General features: G+C 36.1%; 1 protein-coding gene across 5 annotated transcripts in view; it reads right to left on the bottom strand.

Moving 5' to 3' along the window:
* Positions 1–19412, bottom strand: part of NRCAM (neuronal cell adhesion molecule) — a 64408-nt gene that overhangs the window by 25096 nt on the left and 19900 nt on the right. For 2 of the 5 annotated variants that reach the window (XM_065743423.1, XM_065743420.1), the window contains exons 10-23: positions 17351–17494; positions 16188–16299; positions 15776–15942; positions 15546–15693; positions 14925–15049; positions 14008–14037; positions 12607–12708; positions 10646–10843; positions 10462–10532; positions 9349–9574; positions 8928–9043; positions 3291–3495; positions 2984–3106; positions 724–900 (exon numbers count right to left, since the gene is read on the bottom strand). In XM_065743423.1, coding sequence (XP_065599495.1) covers positions 724–900; positions 2984–3106; positions 3291–3495; positions 8928–9043; positions 9349–9574; positions 10462–10532; positions 10646–10843; positions 12607–12708; positions 14008–14037; positions 14925–15049; positions 15546–15693; positions 15776–15942; positions 16188–16299; positions 17351–17494 — 1944 coding nt within the window. Of the gene's footprint in view, positions 1–714; positions 901–2983; positions 3107–3290; positions 3496–8927; positions 9044–9348; positions 9575–10461; positions 10533–10645; positions 10844–12606; positions 12709–14007; positions 14038–14924; positions 15050–15545; positions 15694–15775; positions 15943–16187; positions 16300–17350; positions 17495–19412 lie in introns of all 5 variants that reach the window. The other 3 variants (XM_065743419.1, XM_065743421.1, XM_065743422.1) reach the window with 2 other exon arrangements.

Raw genomic sequence — 19412 nt, forward strand, 5'->3', positions numbered from 1 at the left:
CATTAAGATGTGCAAAATCATAAAAGGCTTCCCCCACATTTCCTTTTTGTTTGAAATTACTCTTAATTTTTGACTCTTCATATTTAAATAAATAATACAGAACATCTTCATCTAAACACCTGCCAAAATCCCAGATCTAGACTACTTACAAAGATAAAAAACAATAGTGGTGGGATCAAATTATTTAAATATAGTGTCACCAGTTACTTGGGCCACAGATAAATTTATTTCTGCAGCCTTTTGAAGTTATATTTTTTGTTCAATCTCTATGGGAAAAAAAATAGCATTAAAGAAGTTGTTGCATACACCAAGAGAGAATAAATTTCCTCAGTGAGCCATAAAGCCTCATTATTTCATTACATTGTTTCTCAGTGGCCCAAGCATATGACTGGAACAGAACATATGAATGGAGAAAGATCATTTAAGACATGAAGTTGCATGAAATTTTGAAGCCCAGAAAGCCACAGACTTAGATCTTGTGAATTTACTTTAAAAGAAAGGCTTCATACCTCCTTTGGGATTTCTACTACAGCAGGGAAACTTGCACATCTTTCCTTAGTAACTATATATAGTATTTCATTCGTGTATAATACAATTAAAAAGAGCCCTGGAGAATTTTTTACCAAGGACTATCTCTGTAATGGAAGGAAGTAGTAATATTTTTAACCAAATTGGTAGTCTTTTTTAAAAACAGTGGGTTTTCTTTATACATACCCATCTTACCTTCATCCATAATTGTTACTGCTTCCTCAGTAATCTGACTTCCTGATCCAACTGATGTTTGTGCGTTAAAGTAAAACTTGTATCGTGTGCTGTAATTTAAATTTTTTAATATCAAGGTGCTCTCATTGGCAGGTATTCTTATCTCTACCAAGGGACCTAATTCATGCGTGTTGTTAACTGTTATTAAGAGGAAAAGGAAAAAAGAAAAAAAAAATAGAATTAGTTAGGAAAATTGCCTTCGTTATCTCTGTGTTAAAACAGGCTTTACTTTTTCTGTATTTGTTTGCCTGCTGCATGTTCAATTGAGGTTATATGAGTGATAATACATAGTTTCTGAAGAAAGGCACCTTTATGTAAAGAAGATCTATGAAAGAAATGAAAATCTAACAGGGAAACAGGAAACACCTAAAAGTTTCTTCAGCTCAAGTTCCATTCACTTAAGTAAAGTACCTGAATTCAAGGCATTATGTGCACGTCAACAGAATTTAAACACTTTTGAAACAAACATTAAGATCTCTGAAACTCTGAACTACCTACTTAGAAATCAATTCAGTATGGTTAGAATAAAAGCTGAAGTGTCTTCTACCTAATGCCAAGGGATGGTGGAATCTGGTAAATGGAAGTAAATCTACCTTAAGATGTTCCATGCACATGTAATTCCTAATTCCCAGTGTCATTGCTGACTTAATTCTGGACATGTGGATCCTAAGGAAGTGACAGACTGAAAGGATATCATACACATTTTAATTTAAATCCTGTATATCTCTGATATGAATGAATGGCACATACTATATTTTTTATTTTAAAATTAGAATACTGTGAAAATTGAAGAGACAGACAGCAATATAATTGGATTTATTTTGATCTACCACTAGTGATATTTTCTCTCCAGTCGGAATATAGGATTTATAAGTGCTTCTGATTTGGCTGTTGAATATATATGGGTCTTCACCTCTATTTTCCAGTGAAGCATGGTTTGAGGAAATGAAACTAATGGAAAAGTGCTAAACTTGTACTTGAACAAGAAGAATTATTCAAATAGGATCACATATGTAGTCAAAATATATTGAACTTTTTCAAATCTGACGTCTGTAGTACAATTATATATTTTTGTAGATAATAAATTTAACATTATTTTTAATAAATTATTTACTGTTTCACAGAATCACAGAATTGCAGAGGTTGAAGGGACCTCTAGAGATCATTTAGTCCAACACCCCCGCCAAGGCAGGCTCCCTAGACCAGGCTGCACAGACAGGTGTCCAGCTGGGTCTTGAATGTCTCCAGGGGAGACTCCACCACCTCTCTGAGCAGCCTGTGCCAGTGCTCTGTCACCCTCACTGTGAAGAAGTTCCAGCGTGTCAGCCATTCCTCCCAGCTTTGTATCATCAGCAAACTTGCTGAGGGTGAACTCTATCCCTTCATCAAGGTCACTGATAAAGATATTTAACAGGACTGGACCCAGAATCGACCCCTGAGGAACACCTCTAAGTACAGGCCTCCAACTGGACTCTGTACCGCTGATCACAACACTGAGCTCTGCCAGTCAGTCAGTTCTCAACCCACCTCACTGTCCACTCATCTATTCCACACTTCCTCAACTTTCTTATCAGGATGCTGTGGGAGACAGTGTCAAATGCCTTGCTGAAATCAAGGTAGACCACATCCACTGCTCTCCTCCCATCCACCCCGCCAGTAATGATATCATAGAAGGCCACCAGGTGGCTTGAGCATTACCTCCCCCTGGTGAACCCATGCTACCTACTCCTGATAATTCTATTCTCTTCCACTGACTGGAGATGGCATCCAGAACAAACTGTTCCATCACCTTTCTAGGGACGAAGGTGAGGCTGACTGGCCTGTAGTTACCCAAATCCTCATTCTCGCCCTTTTTGAAGACCAAAGTGACACTGGCTATCCTCCAGTCTTCAGACACCTCTCCCATTCTCCAAGACCATCTCAAAGATGATAGAGAGTGGTTCAGCAATCACCTCTGCCAACTCCCTCAGCACACGTGAATGCATCCCACTAGGGCCCATGGATTTACATACATTGATGTTGCACAGACACTCTCAGAGAATCTCTTCCCTCACCGAAGTGAAGCCTTCCATTCCTCAGATCCTCTCACTTACCCCCACAGTACAGGAGTCCCAAGGGGCAGTGAAGACAGAAGCAAACTTTCTTATTATCTATTATAGTCTATTATATGTTTGCTGGACATACCGTCAAAGGCATAGTTATATATACCAAATTAACTTACTTGGCTGAAACTTCAGTATGTATGATGTCAAAACGCCATTTGGATGGGTAGGTGAACCCCACTCTAGAGTCAGAGAGTCCAGTGTTGGATTCGTAATCTTCAAAAAGGAGGGTGAGCTAGGAACTTTTAAGAAGAATATATGGTAAATACAAAGTAGCTGAACTTAAAACAGCTCATAAATTAATAAGAATATTACAACATTGAGCCATATCATTATTTTATTATATCCAAGATACAAATTCAGCAACTGTATCCTTTGTGTTCTGTTGTTAAATATATAACATTTGACTTTATTCTGATTTCGTACCTCCTTCAGGAGTTTTAAATACTTTGTCTGGGCTTGCTGGTCCTTCTCCTTTACCATTAACAACTCTAACATTCAGCTTGTAAGAACTATAGGGCTCTAGCCCTGGTAACATTCCAAAAGTCTTGTTTCCCCTGAAAGTCAAGATCTTTTTTTCTACATGTCGCTTACTCCTTCTGGATAGGCTCTGTACTTTCCAGTAGTAAACCTAAAGACAAAATAAAATTTACAGTGAGTATAGAGGTATTCCAGTTTTGCAAAAGTTAAGGTTTTCCATGAGTATCCATGAATTATATATGTAGGAATCACCACAATTTAGATTAGCTCAGGTAAGAATCATAGAATCACCAAGGCTGGGAAAGACCTCCAGGATCATCCGGTCCATCTGTCCACCTACCACCAATATTTCCCATTAAACTATGTCCCTCAGTACAACCTTTCAACGTTTCTTGAACACTTTGAAGGGCAGTGAATCCACCACCTCCCTGGGCAGCCCATTCCAGCACCTGACCACTCTTTTGGAGAAGAAATTTTTCCTAATATCCAACCTGAACTTCCCCTGGTACAACTTGAAGACATGCCCTCTTGTTCCATCACTAGTTATGCAGGAATAAATGCCAACCCTTCACCTCAGCACAGCCTCCTCTCAGGCAGTTGTAGGGAGAAATTAGGTCACCCTTGAGCCTCCTCTTCTCCACACTAAATAATACCAGTTTCCTCAGTTGCTCCTCGTAAGACTTGTGCTCCAAATAGCTTCACTGCCCTTCTCTGGACATACTCCAAGTCCCTCAATGTCTTTCTTGTAGTGAGGGGTGCAAAACTGAACACAATCGGCAAAGTGCAGCCTCACCACGCTGAGTATAGAGGGGTAATCATTTCCCTGCTCCTGCTGGTCACTATTTCAGATTCAAGTCAGAATGTCATTGGCTTTCTTGGCCACCTGGGCACAATGCTGGCTCATGTTCAGCTGAGCACTGACCAACACCCCTAGGTCCATTTCCACTACCCAGTCTTCCAGCTGCTCTGCCCCAAGCCTGTAGTGCTGCCTAGAGTTGTAGTGGCCAAAGTGCAGGATCCAGCCCTTGGTCTTGTTGAACCCGTTGGCCTCAGCCCAGCTATCCAAAGAAGCAGGAGCAGCATACAGCTCCAGGGTTAGATCTCATCCAGCAAGTTGTGTACGTTATTGGGTGAAGACTACCATCTGCCAGTCATGCTCATAATCAAAGCCAGTTGGATGCAAATTCTGCTTTGGAACAGCATTCATACTGAGTGGTTTTCACATTGGCATCTAAGTTGATATCATCCATACTTGCAGTAAGAAGTTTTCAAAGCAGCCTTGCCACCTTGTTACATAATAGATAATTTTCCTCTGATGATATAGGTATATTCCCTGTGATATGGATGCCCAATAGATGTTCTTAATTTGATTAGAAAGAAAGCCAACTTTTTTCTAGGCTGGAAAATCACACAAATAGTGAAAGGCCTCTGAAGTAACAGTCATGCAAAGATCTCCACATATGGACTGGAGGACTATTCCTCCTTTTATATGATAAACAGATCAGAACACAAAGCTGATTCTGATGTCCATTTTTCTGAATTTGTTTCTAAGAAACAGCCTCAGAGGTAAATACTGGAATCTCCATGACTGCACTGTCTTTACCACACAGTGTCTACCATATTTTCTGGAAAAACATTAACAGTTGCCCTTATAAGGACTTGTGTTAATCCTTGGAATATCAGCTTCAAATGCACCACTGTTCATTTTTCAAAGCATAATTTTCATGCACACAAAAACAGACATTAAAACTGATAAAACAGTGTAATTGGGTAAGCTTCTGGTTCTATTTTTACCAATTATAAAACGCCTGCTTAATTAAGGAAGCTGTGATTTCATATTTGAATTCATAAGGCCCAACTGAATTTCTTATGAAGAGATGTTATACTAACTCTTACGCTAACTGCATTCCATTTAGATGTTGTTTTGAGGGACATAGTTTAGAAATAAGTATTGGTGGTAGGTGGACAGTTGGACTGGACAAACTTGTAGGTCTTTTCCAACCTTGGTGATTATATGATTCTATGATTTCACTCCAATCTCTGTAAAGAGCCATGACGTTTTACATGGATAGAGTTCATAGGTTCATAAGGTTGGAAAGGACCTACAAGATCATCTAGTCCAACCATCCTCCTATCACTATCCCTACCCAACTACTAAATCAAATCCCTTAGCACCTCATCTAAACGCTTCTTGAACAGCGCTAGGGATGGTGCCTCAACCACCTCCCTAGGCAGGCCATTCCAGTGCCTGACCACTCTTTCAGAGAAAAAATGCTTCCTCAGGTCTAATCTAAATCTTCCCCGGCGCAACTTGTGGCCATTCCCTCTCGTCCTGTCATTACTTATCAGGGAGAAGAGGCCCACCCCCTCCTCACCACAACCCCCCTTCAGGAAGTGGTAGACTGCAATAAGGTCTCCTCTGAGCCTCCTCTTCTCCAGACTAAACAATCCCAGCTCCCTCAGCCGCTCCTCATAAGACTTATGCTCCAGACCCCTCACCAGTTTTGTTGCCCTTCTCTGAACACGCTCCAGGGCCTCAATGTCCTTCTTGTAGTGAGGGGCCCAAAACTGAACACAGTACTCGAGGTGCGGCCGTACCAGAGCTGAGTACAGGGGGATGATCACCTCCCTGCTCCTGCTGGCTACACTATTTCTAATACAGGCCAGGATGCTGTTGGCCTTCTTGGCCACCTGGGCACACTGCCGGCTCATGTTGAGCCGAGCATCAACCAACACCCCCAGGTCCTTTTCCTCTCTACATTCTTCAAGCCATTCTGCCCCAAGCCTATAGCATTGCATGGGGTTATTGTGGCCAAAGTGCAGGACCCGGCACTTGGTCTTATTGAACCTCATCCCATTGAGCTCAGCCCAGCTGTTCAGCCTATCCAAATCCCTCTGAAGGGCCTCCCTACCCTCAGGCAGTTTGACACATCCTCCCAACTTGGTGTCATCTGCAAACTTACTGAGAGTACACTCAATTCCCTCATCTAGGTCATCAATAAAGATATTAAACAAGATGGGCCCCAAAACTGACCCTTGGGGGACACCACTCGTAACAGGAGTTAATGTTAAATGTGTAATGTGTAAACAGGAGTTAATGTTTTTCAGCACTGCCAGCTATCTCACTATCTCTAAACCTACCAACAGGTGCAGAGAGCCATTTATAAGTTCAGAAAAGCTTGAATTGTTGGTACTATTAGTACTGAAACTCATCAGGTATGATTCATTTCAAAAATACATTATTAGAGTTGGGTGATCACTTGTCACTAGCCAGGCTGAAATTGAAGCTGGGCTTGATAAGCCCATTTTTCACTTACTGTACTGAATAACCACTGAATTCATAACAATAATAGGAAAAAATGGCAGCAGCAACAGTTTGAACTGTTTTATAGTACCAAAGTATATCCAGTAATAACTAATAAAAGAACAATGTATGAGTGATATAGTACAGACAGCTGCTAGTTAGATATCTTCCGGCTTTGTTTATCATTTGTCTTTATAACATGGCTCTTTAGAGAAATTCCTTTCCTTTTACTAAGATATGCACCCCTAACAAAATGTGCATATTGGGATAACATCTGAAATAATTTTATTACTTAGCAAAGGCTGAGTTTGCTAGCAGCATTTTGTTAAAGTGTTTAAAAAGATACAACCATATGCTTTATCAGTGATTTCGGTAACTAAGACACTTAAAAAGAATACTCTGCATCCATGGTATGTTTTCAACATGACTTCAGAGAAAGCTTTGTATCAGTAACTATTCTTTAAGTCTTAGGACATGTCATGCCTTGTCTAGTTTTAGCTTGATTTAGTTGTATCTGCAAAAATTATTTAAGAAACTTTTGCTGCATCTGCAACTTTTTCAAGGATATACCATTGTCTCATTTGTCCTAGCTATAAAAGCAAAATTACTCAGTGGTCAGGCAAGCTGACAGTCCTGTGGTCTTGAGATCATTTTATTATTTAATTTCGACATTGCTTAGGTTTGTGTAAATGTACAGTTCTCCTCTTCCTCAAAACAAAACAAAAACCACAGCAAACAAACCACATAAAGAGGACTAACACACTAAACAAAAGGTATGACCTTGGCATGACTAACTCCTTAGGCTAATGGAAAGAGAAGAGTGCAAATACAGAACAGAAAACCTGGGATTATGACAACTTACTGTTAACAAGACTTTGAAGGGTGAAAACACCAGATGTTTGTTTTTTGTTTTTTTTGTATTAATGGTCATTAACATTGTGATAACTGGAATAATAGCAAGCATTAACTTCACTAAATTTTAAGTATCACATAATGGGTGATCTTTTTGTTGCTCATTTGCTCATGAAATACCAGAGTGATATGAGACTGACATATGTAATGTAATCTAACAAATAGTGATGTAAAAGTATAACAAGTCCTATTTCTCAGCCAGAGTTATTATATAGGGCAAAGCACCACACTACAAATACTTACACTAGCTCATTACAAAACTAGCTTATGTCTCTCTATTTTGTGCCAGATAAGTCACACCCACATAACAGGAACACAATAACCTGTAATGCACTGAAGTTTAGATTTACTGCTCTTGATTCTAATCCTTCAGTTTAAAAGTATGATGTACAGTTCTTTTGTTCCAAATATTCTTTCCTCCTTTCAGTTTTCAAATATTTATTTTCCTCTGTTCCTTTAAACAGAAGTAGCTCAAAATAGTCTGTCTTACAAAGTAACCTAATTTGGACTGTGTAACTTGTCTGTACTATTGAAAATATTTATTAGTATACTTACAGAAGAGTGAAGAAGTAGTTACTTATTTTCTACTGTTCTTGCAGAGAATGTCAATGTATCCTCTCATTCCACTGCCAGTCTATCATACTTCTGAAGTTTTAACTCTTGATTTTCTTCTGATTTGCTTCTAGTACAAAAATTCTGAAGCAACTTATGTGATTGTATCTTCCCTAATCTACCAAGGTCACCAGCTACTCCAGTTTCTTAATTTGAAGTCTTCCATTCCTTATGAATTGTAGCATTTTGTTTCCTACTCAGTTATCACCAAAGTCAACACACTACCTTACATTAAGCTTCCTTCAGAGACACTCCATATCTTATATCTCTAAATTGAGCTTTTCCTTCACCTCTAAAAAGACACAGCACTAAGCTACCAATTGGCTAATTCATCAGAATTATGTGACTAATCACATTATAGCAGAAGATGAACAATTGCAAAGAAGTTATTCAATAGCATTATACCTAGAAGAGACTCCAACAGAAACTATTTCCCCTCATCCTCTAAATATCCTTTTGGAAAAAAATCTGTAAAACTATTATATGTTTTTAATCTATTTAATGTGTGCAAACTTGATTGCAAAAACATCTCATTTTTCTTCAAGGACAATGTCACAGGAGGCATACTACAAGATTGGAACCTTGCCAAAATTTAAATAAGTCTTAATGACAGTGTTGCTCTTGTCAGCAAAACTTGTGAGTTCACTGAAAAGCAAGAATTCTCTTACATATCAAGTTACTCCAATCTGGATACAATCTCATATTGCAAGAGTGATTTTAACAAATGAGAATAGCAAGCTTTTGATTGTACTTACTTTATACCCTTGAAGATGTCCTCGGATAGATTTTAGTGGAACAGGGTCCCAATGCACCTTTGCCAATGTGCTGTTAATAACTTGAACTTGTACATTGCCAGGAGCAACCATTGGCACTGTGTGGAAAGGATGTAACACGTAGAGTTAGGACAAAACAGCAAAAGAACATACTATTTTTCAATGCCTTATTGCATTTCTTTGAGAAGGTAGGTTAAAAAGTTGATCCTGTGTGCTAAAAAAACAATCTGAACATAAATACTACAGAGTTTTATGAACGCTTATTATTCCCAACTTATTTCAACTCATGAAAACAATAAATCTACTATATTCCTTTTTTATGCTTCGGTATTTTGAATCCATATTTAGGTTACACAGTTAGTTGCTTTTAATTAATACTACAGAGTCAAACTAGGAAACTTACAGTCTTCCCCTGAATGTCCAATAACCTCTGATGGCTCTGGTGCATATCCCAGGTCATTTAAGGCCTGTACTTTTATTTCATAGGGAACAAAAGTCGGTGTACCAGACACAATATATTTAGACACATTTGCAACTACAACAGATGTCCATTCATCATCAACATCCTTCTGGCGCCAGCTGACTTTGTACTGAAGTCCAGGTCCATTAGACTGAAAACCTTTTAAAGACTGAAATAAAAAGAGTAAATCAAACTGCTTGTAAAACATTCTATAGCCTCTGGAAAAAAAAAAGAAAAAGAAAAAAAAACCTAAAGTCTAAAATTGTTGAGTTAAGGGTTTTATTAAAAAGTTACCATTGTGTGCTGGGACAAAGAAGCACTGTTGAAATTTCCAATTTACTTTTTATATGAGGTAGGTTCAGTTGCTTTTCATTATTAGTAAAAATTGCATTGAGAGTTTTGAATAAGATAACAGTTAATTATCAGACAACCATACAGTGGCGTTTCTATACATATTTCATTTTCAAATATATTTTTTAGAAGTAGAAGGAGAAACAGATTTACACCTGCTCCCTAAAAACTGTGTTCCCCGAAGAATATTTCTTTCCTGGGTTGTGAAATTGGTTTTAAGTGGCTCTCTTAAGATCCTATCATGATGAAAAGGGCATGACAGAAAAAGAAATGTTTTGGGGTTTTTTTTTAGAGAAATTGTGCACAGCAATTCAGCTTATGACAAAAGCTGAGATTTAAGTTTTACATTATAACTCATTCTAAGAATATACTTGAGATAAACCACAATTTATGTAGTTAAGGTTTTCTACACTGGCAGCAAAACATCTTGTATTACCAAGTTAGTGGCTTAGAGAAACTAATCAAGAAAAATCTGGGAACTTGAAAAAATATTTTTCTTTGACAGTGCACTCAAATTTTCCCTGAAAATGAAGAATGGGAAATGTCTAGCTTTTTTTTTTTTTTTTTCCAAGAATGTTTTAACCATGCAATGCATTTATTATTTCACAGGGGAATTCTCAGGCAGTTTACTATTTCTTTAAAAACTCTTATGAAAAACTTATTCACAGAGGCGACAACAAACAAGCCACCAAAAATTAAACTTACCTCCCACGTTATTACCAAATTGTCAGGTTCTGAGCCTATTCCTTGTACATTAGAAGGATTTTCATCAGGGTCTAAAAACAAAGTATTTACAGGTAAACAAGAATGACTGCTGTTTCCATTCCAAGCAAATTCAATGCCATTCATAGTACAGATCAATCACTGGTAAGCAGGAATACTTATTTACTTGCAGATTTTGTCAGGTACTGCTCAGATGGTTCACTTGGCTGACTTCTACCAATTTCATTGACAGCAATCACACGGAATGAGTAGTTGACATATGGAGACAATTTTAACTGTACAGTTGTCTGAGATCCAGGAACTTCCGTCTGGTAATGCCACACCCCTGGCTCATGCAGTCCATCTTCATATTCAATCACAAAGTCTGCAAACAGAAATTGAATCCAAATTTATGTCAAAACTTGCAACACCTTCCTAGATCAGTGCAGTCGCTTTGAGGGAGCTAATCAAAACGAAGCAATCCAGAAAACATTTTTAAAAGTCATGGAAACTGAAGTTTAAGAACATAGGAGACATATATAATGTGGCTCTCAAAGGTTCTGCCTAGATGGAAATATGAGAAGAACTCTTACTTTTATTATATGGTATTCTTAGTAATACAGATATCAGGCAGCACAATCTTATAAGAGATATCTCCCAGGTACTGGATTTTAATGTAACAGGGGAACCCTTTAACTATCACAGCAAGAAAGTGGGACAAGATTGGAATTTTGAAATAAAAGGAGTATTCTGACAGACAAATACACTGGTCCCAGTTATATTAAGTTGACATTATTGTAGCACCTATACAGTATTAAGACCATATTAATATTCCCTTTTCCCTACTCAGACTGGTGAAAAACTATTTAAAGTCAAGAACCAAACAAGGAAGATTTCTCAGTGTTCTTTTCAGTATCTTCAAATTAAGTCAAGGAATTCATGCACAGAAACTAAATTTCCTGAGAATTCTCTTTGTTAACACTAATAATTGCAGTCAGGTCAGTTCAGAGTATACAGCCTCAGGGATAGATGCATTTGTAGACCAAAAAATAAAATCATTTTAATTATCATTATTATGAATTTTTTTCAGCTGTCAATCAGCCAAAAGATAGATTATACTATATGAATCATATTACCTGTGTAAGGTATCACTCAAAATGAAGTGCTACTTTTAAATCTTGTTTTGCTTTTTACTGCTAACAGTAGCCACAATAATAGGATTAAATACGAAGCAAATACTGTTTTTCAACCTCCCAGGGGTACACATCAATTTAAATTTACTGTAATTAATAGCAGCATTATTTAATTGGAAGAGTTCAATTTCTAATGTTTGAGTGTACCTCTGACATGAACCACTACCTAATATCAGCCCTTCTGAGGTAGTATGACTGCATTTTGATAGGAAAAAAAAAAAAAGGCTTTTGTCATCTAGTCTGGAAAAACATTAAAGTGCTGACACAAGAAAATAGAGAAACTACAATGAAAAAAATTCAAATATTCATATTACTTTTTTCTTATGTTTTCAAAAGCAAATTATGAGTTTATATACATTAGACAAATCTGAAAGCGTAAAACTTTAGTGCTTTCATTCAACTGGAAGAAATGAGAACATTTTAGAACAATTTCCTGTCTAAAAAGATTTAAAACATTTATTTTCTCTGCCTTAGGGACATGCTCTACTCCCTCAACTCTCTAGACTAGGAAAAACAAATATAAACGACTATCTGGTTTATATTTTCATAAGGAACAGGGGTCAGTTGCCAATAGTGATGATTAATCCCTGAAGATATTGCTATTTCAAGTTCATGGGGATTATGAAAGAGTTAAAGCAAGATGTTCGTAGCTTTCACCTTTCAGAAGACATATATGTAAGTTTTTTTTTTCATTCAACTAATGAACAGGTCTACTCTCTACATATTCATAAGACCTGACCTTGTCAGACAGAGCTCACATCAGTATCAACTTCTATGTTAATAAGCACAGGTTTTTGGAGTAGAAGTCCAGCACTTGAGAGCCATAAATGTCTTTCACCTTGGCTCTGCAGTAGAGGACAATCAGTGTGGGTTTTTTTAGAGTACACAAATGGCAACTGTAACAAATGAATTTGCCACTGGGATCTGTTGCTACAAAAATCACAAACAAACATACTTTTTATGGGACTGTTATTTTCTTCTCCTGGTACCCATGAGAGCTCAATGCTTCTTTCTAGCTGACCTGTCAGTTCCAAGTCAAGCGGTGGATTTGGCCGAGCTGTAAATCAAATGAACACAAAACAAATGATCATGCCAGAATATGTAGTTTTGTCTTTGAAAAAATCCTTACATTCCAATGAAAAGAAGCCCACAAATACAGCAGTGCAGATCTACTGACTTGTATAAGCATGGTTTCATGTCTATTAGCATGCAGTTGTCACAAAACAGATATGAAATGGGGAAGAAGTGATGATTTGGAAACTTTTACACGGTAACAAGGATTTGCACTGTGATACAAAAACATAATGAAAAGAAATATGGAACATTTATTTAGTTTATGTAGTAGTAATCTATTAGAAACAGAAATATTTAATACAATGGAAAGTAAAGCACTCACATAAAAAAAGCTTTTCTAGAAGCACTACAAATATATTAGCTATGAAATCAAAGCAAGTATAGTGCAAATGGAAACTGAGTATCTAAGACACTTATTTTTGTTGTACATTTTAGAAATCCTGAAATATCAAACAAGGTGATAAAATACATCTTCATAATGCATGAAGCTGTAAATGTCCATTTCAACTGATGAAAATATTTAATTATACAAATTGTCACAGGAATAAAAAGACTAACAAGTAGGTTCATTTAAGAATGCAAAAGCATATTTTCTGCACGTGACAGGACGTACTTAAATGTGCTCAACATTAGAAGGGTTTTAGGCATATCATACAGCATTTAAAATTCCAGAAAAATGCTAACAAATTAAAGGGTGTAGGCTGTCCAATTTAAAACTATACTTGACTGACACATTTTTTGGTGTATTTTAATTTCAAAATCCTTACTTAACAGTTTTATCAATCATAAAGGAAGCAATAAGGTCCTACTTGTTTTTCAGTGAGCTGAAATGTCGACAAACTATGACATAAATACACCAGACTAAGAAAATTGTTATTAAATTAAAGGAAAAACATACTACAATTGATTTGTTACAAGTTCTTCAATAGTGAGTTAACTTTAAATAAATGAATATATTTACCTTCTAAGACTTCCATTTGTCATATAACTGATTTGCATTACAGTGTTCACCATTAGAAAATATTCTCACACTGTAATCTCAATAAAAAATTACTTATCTTTTAAATATCTCTAAAATACAAAGCACTCTACAATGTAAAATTCCAAAGACAAGTACTTCAGCACCAAAGCAGTTGGTAAAATGAGATGAAACCACAAAACAAACACACATACACACACAAACACACAAAAAACAAGGGGAGGGGGAAAAAAGATGTTGCACTTTGTAATAGGAAAAAAAGAAATTTATCTGGCAGATGAAGGGAACTTTGTATTAGTTTACCGTAAATGATAGCTGGAGTTGGGGGAGCAGCTGAAAAGAATATTAATATAAAGGATTTAATCAGTTAGTACCCAAAAGAACAGAATATAGTAGGTAGTTACAGATTATAACAATTAGAGATAAAGAAAAGCTAACTTACTAAGAGTAAACAGTTGAGATTGAGTAATTGAGAAATTTAAACTGAAAAGTGACAGAAGCACTCTACAATAATTTATCCTTTTTTTTAAATATAGGTGGATCAAGAAAAGAAAGTAAGCAATCTTACAGAAATTTATAAACAAGTACTGGATGGTTCTAACTACTAGATTAAAAGTCATTCCTAGATATGTGTGAGACTACAGTACAATTTTAAAACACGAGCATAATTGATTTCAACTCTCATGTTGAACTTCAGTTACACCTAAATTCCATAGAAGACATCTACTTAAAACTTTCTTACAAAGTGAGAGAAAGGGCAAGCTAGCACATTTTACAAAACTCTGCAACCATAAAAAGTTAACAGGGAGAACAAATTTAGCAAGAAAATCATTGAGAAGTCTGACAATCAAGCATGCTTAGTCTTTCTGAAGAGTAATGTAGCTGTAAAAGAGATTCCTGAAGTAACAAGTACTTAGAAATTTGTAATTGCCATGATAGCTCATGTGTGATACCAAATAAAACCTATACACAGCATGAAACTGCATGTGTCCGAAGGCTATCAGATCATTTTGTAAGAAGATGATTCAAAAGCAAACTTCAGGGTAAGATTATTATATTTTTGAAAGTGAAACACATATACAAGTAGGCAAAATTTATTTTGTTCTATCCTAGCAACTGAAACCTATGTTTAAGCTTTTTATTTTAAGTCAGATGTTGTTTTCATACTTAACAGAAATTAAATACCGTTCTGCTATCATAAATTTTTATAGTATTCTTACCAACAACAGTAAGCACAGCACTTGCTGAAACACTGTCCAGAGAAGTATTAACTATGCAAGTATATGTTCCATCATCTTTATCAGTTACATTCATAATGGTCAAGTTGTCTTTACCAACTAGAAACCTGTAAATACAATAGATTCAGCCAATAATTTTTCAATAACTGGTACTGCTATAAGAAATTTGCATAAAGCATTGTCAAATCCAACATACTTGTGTATATTTCAGCAAATATCTAGACAATAATATAAGCTAAGGAACTGTATCAGGTTTTTCTGCATAACTCTTAAACATCTTTCAATAGTAACTGCCTATCTTTTTAATGCATTTATTTCCAAATATACTCAAACTACTTTTTATTGTCTGTGATCTACAGCAGAATTTTCTCAATTTACTCTCTAGTTTCTCATGCTTATAAGAGATATACGTAATCAATGTATACCTACAAAAATTTGCTTTTCATTTTCTTTTGAATTCTATTTTAATATTTTCACCACACTAGATAAATCTTTTGGTCATCAAATATGGGATAGTGATGATGTTTATCAGTTTGGAAAATGTCAGCAGGTTTGTTGTCAGCAGATTTGCAAGAGAAAAACTAAAGATGAAATATTTTGTACCTTTCATCATCTGGTAGTTCACCATTGTCTTTCAACCATATTACTGTTGGTATTAAGGTAGGATCATGTTTTATTGCACACTCAAATGAAGCCTGGGCAGATCTCTGAATCACTTTGTATTCTGGCTGTTTAATTATCATCGTTGGGTCTGAAATTTGAAATGTCTATTAGATATTTGAAAGTATTAATTTCTATAGTAATCTGTAATGAAACAGGGATTCATAGATTACCTTTAACTTCCAATTGTACTTCATTTTGTGTCTTTCCTAATTTATTCCTTGCAACACATGTATATGTGCCAGTACTATCCTTCTGAGCCACTGGAATTTCCAAGGTTCCATTATCATGGAAAACATATCCATTTCCACGCAAGATGCTACCTTTCACTCCCTTAAACCTTTAAATGAAAGATAATACTATTACCCAACACCAGAATTAAATTCTATCGTATTTTATTATCAGGAAATACAAACTTGAACTGCTACATCAGCAAATACAGACAGCATACACAATGACATTCAAATGAGCTTAAAGTTAAGTTTAAACTTTAACATGCTGCTATGTCAAATATAATTAATACATTTGTTTCCATAGATACAACTAGTTCTTTTCCGTAACTTAAACACAACAACTATAACCTACCATTCAATTTCAGGCTTAGGTGAACCAAAATAAGCACAGTCTATTAATGCAGGACTATCTGCGATGACTTGATACAGTTTATTAGCAGGAGTTAGAATTCTTGGTGGCTCAGCTGAAAAGATAAAAATATCTGGATATAGATGCAAAGATACAATACAAAATACGAAGAAATCAAGAAGGGCCTAAAGAAGTATTTGTGGTCACAGTCTAGGGTACAATTACGTTCTACTATTAGCCTGAGGAAATGTTAATGTAGCAAAATTTTCATCTGAAAAACAAACACATCCTTCCTGTTTACAATGAATAGGGCACTAAAGCCAGTGGTCTCAATTGGAAAATTTAAATTAGAACACAATTCATGAAGAGAGAAACTCCTGGGAACAGAGTGAACTACATAATGCCAAGCAGACCTCCACACAGAAAGAAGCCAACAGGCACTTTTGGTGAAACACCTAGGTTTTGGAACAGAAATCTCAAAACGAGGTTCTTTCATTTAAATGTCTGTCTCTCAATCAAAGGATCTGCCAGTTCTTTCAGGAGATTCTTTAGGAGCCACCCTTCTACTATTTTTGTTCATTGGGAGGATACTGAGACCACAATATCTCATAACTTGAAACGCATCCTTGGAGGCCCTCCAGACAAAGGCATACTCATTTATTCTTGCAATGGCAATTTATAGATAATCTTTTCTATTATGTGTCTTACCCAGGGGTTATCTGAATCTGGGATCACTGTAGGACTGGAATGTGTTCTATACTGTAGTTTTCAAATAGTGCAAATATTTAACTGTCCTAAAACACCAGCAATAAATAAAAGTGTTCTGAAACAGTCTAGCCTAAGGAATATTAACCCCTACCTTATTAGTCATGTTCAGGTTTTTTATGATTTAAATAAAAATTAAAAAAAAAAAAAAAACTTTCTTCCAAATTTCTCCAGTTTGCTCAACTGTGCTTCTTACTGAGTAGCAGTGAAAGGGAAATTTAGGAATATCCGCAAAAAGAAACCCTAAGATATCTATACATGGGGCTTTTACAAGGCTCAGAAAATATATCAGTTTCTACATACTAAAAACCTAAACAATCCTTGAGCATACAATCCATGTAAGTACCAGGAGACAAGTTAATAATCAAGAAGACCGAAAATATAAACATTTTTTTTCTTACCCAAAACATTCACAAATGCATTTGCCAGCAAGTATCCATACTCATTAGAAGCATTGCATTGATAAACAGCACTTGACCGTTCTTGCACAGCTGTGAAAATAATGGTATCCCCATCTACCTTTCTGCTAGGATCTTCTGGGGCAACTGTTGGTGTAAAAAGAAGAAACATTTCTCTTTCTTTAACTGACATTGCATTACATATTTCATACTACTGAAAATAAACAGTATGTGAGACCAATATACCACATGCTCTATTTTCAGGTTTCTTCACTGTGTAAGTTCTGAATTCCAGAATGATAAAGGAAGTTCTATGCATGTTTAATTCAGGATGGTTGAGTCTCCCTTTTTAAGGGTTTTTATGTTTGTTGCTTTTGTTGCTGTATTGCGTTTACTTTTCCCCAAAGAAGCAAAGCTGAGATCATATTTTGCATTCAACAAGTAGGAAATTTACAGATATAACAAAATTCAGGGAGTGACAGACACTATCTACAAAAATAATAGTTCTAAATGTCAAAAGAAAATTTTGTTACTATGACATTGGAACCTTACAGATCCTACAGTTTAATCGTTTGGCTTTTCAAACCAGTTTTTATATACCTAAATTATAATTTGAATGTAAAAACATCCTTAGTCAGTTTCAAACTGTCTCAGAGTAAGACATTTCTTTCGCACAAAATCAAGTCTTCACAAAAGGAATGACAGTAATTCAGTAGATGGCACTCTTTCCCTTATGTAACTATTATAAGGTGTTATTTCTCCAACTATTCTGCAGCAGCATGAGCTGTGTTAAAACACTTTTGCATCCCAGAATCCAGAATATAACTGAAAATAAAATTCTCAGAATATAACTGAAGAATAATGGTTGTCAGTTATGATACAACTGGAGTTACAGAGGTATAACAGAAAAAAATTAGCTTGTGATGCTGCACTGAACAAAAATGCACAAATAGTAGTTTAATGTTTAAAATAGCTGAGTAAAATCTATGAAAGCATTATTAAAATTGATAAATTGGTGAACTTATTGCTATATTAATATGAAAAAGAAGTGCATGTGTGAATAAATAAGAACATCATAGTTTGTTTGCATCATCAAAATTGACACCAATATTTGTTATTGGAGTTGGAGAAAATAAGTGCATTTGTGAAAGACATTTTCATATAAAATTATTTCTGATGTATTTGGATTCATAGAGAAGATCGATTAAACAAATTGACATGGATTTTCTGTAAGTGACAATAGCTTTTGTTAAGATAATATCTCAGAACTCAACCTGTAAGTGCATATTCACTAGAAGATTCATTGGCTGAAAATAGGGGAGCAGTGAATAGCACAGCAGGCAGCCTAGACACCTGTGGGAAGCATCCTGTTTCTGTACACACATCACCATTACATGGAAAATGTACACAATCATCCCCCCAAGAGGCAGAAGCTCATGGCTCCTTCCTGTCCCATGCCCTGTGCGTCCCTTCAGTCTTGATACATCCCACACATTCTAACTTACAGGCTTGGTAGGGCCCCTCATGAGGTAAGCATGAAGCTGTACAAAAAGAAGGGTAAAATCTTCCCCTCTCACTGCTTAATTTAAGGAAGAGATATCACTCTTAACACTTCGAAGAAAAGAAAGTAGGTGCCTGTTCTAAGAAAAAGATTTTAAGTTATGTGTCCCTGGCAAAAAACAAAACCAAAAAAATGAAGAAAGTATCAGGTTAGTCAGTGCTTCATTTGTCTTGTCTAGCTTCCTGCATGCTGAATCAAGAGTGCTGTGCTGAGACTGGCATCTACTCAACTTTCTTCTGACACACCTAATTCTCCCACACAACCCAAACACAACCGACATGTCTTTGCCCACGTACTATATTGCATCATGCAGGGCCAGGCCCTAGAAGTTAGATGCTGCATCACTCATCTGTAATCCTGTTGCACTCACACACTGCTTGCTTGCCTTTATGAGAACTCTGGTCACCTTAAAGAATGGCTGCATGAAAAGGAAATCTGAATTTAGCAATGACAGGCAAAGTGGCAAAAAAAACTAGATAATTAAAATGGATGTGTATAGCTGAA

The sequence above is a fragment of the Cyrtonyx montezumae genome, unplaced genomic scaffold, assembly GCF_038088225.1.
Source record: "Cyrtonyx montezumae isolate F1298 unplaced genomic scaffold, pur_monq_1.0 scaffold_3, whole genome shotgun sequence".
In the NCBI taxonomy this organism is placed as follows: domain Eukaryota; kingdom Metazoa; phylum Chordata; class Aves; order Galliformes; family Odontophoridae; genus Cyrtonyx; species Cyrtonyx montezumae.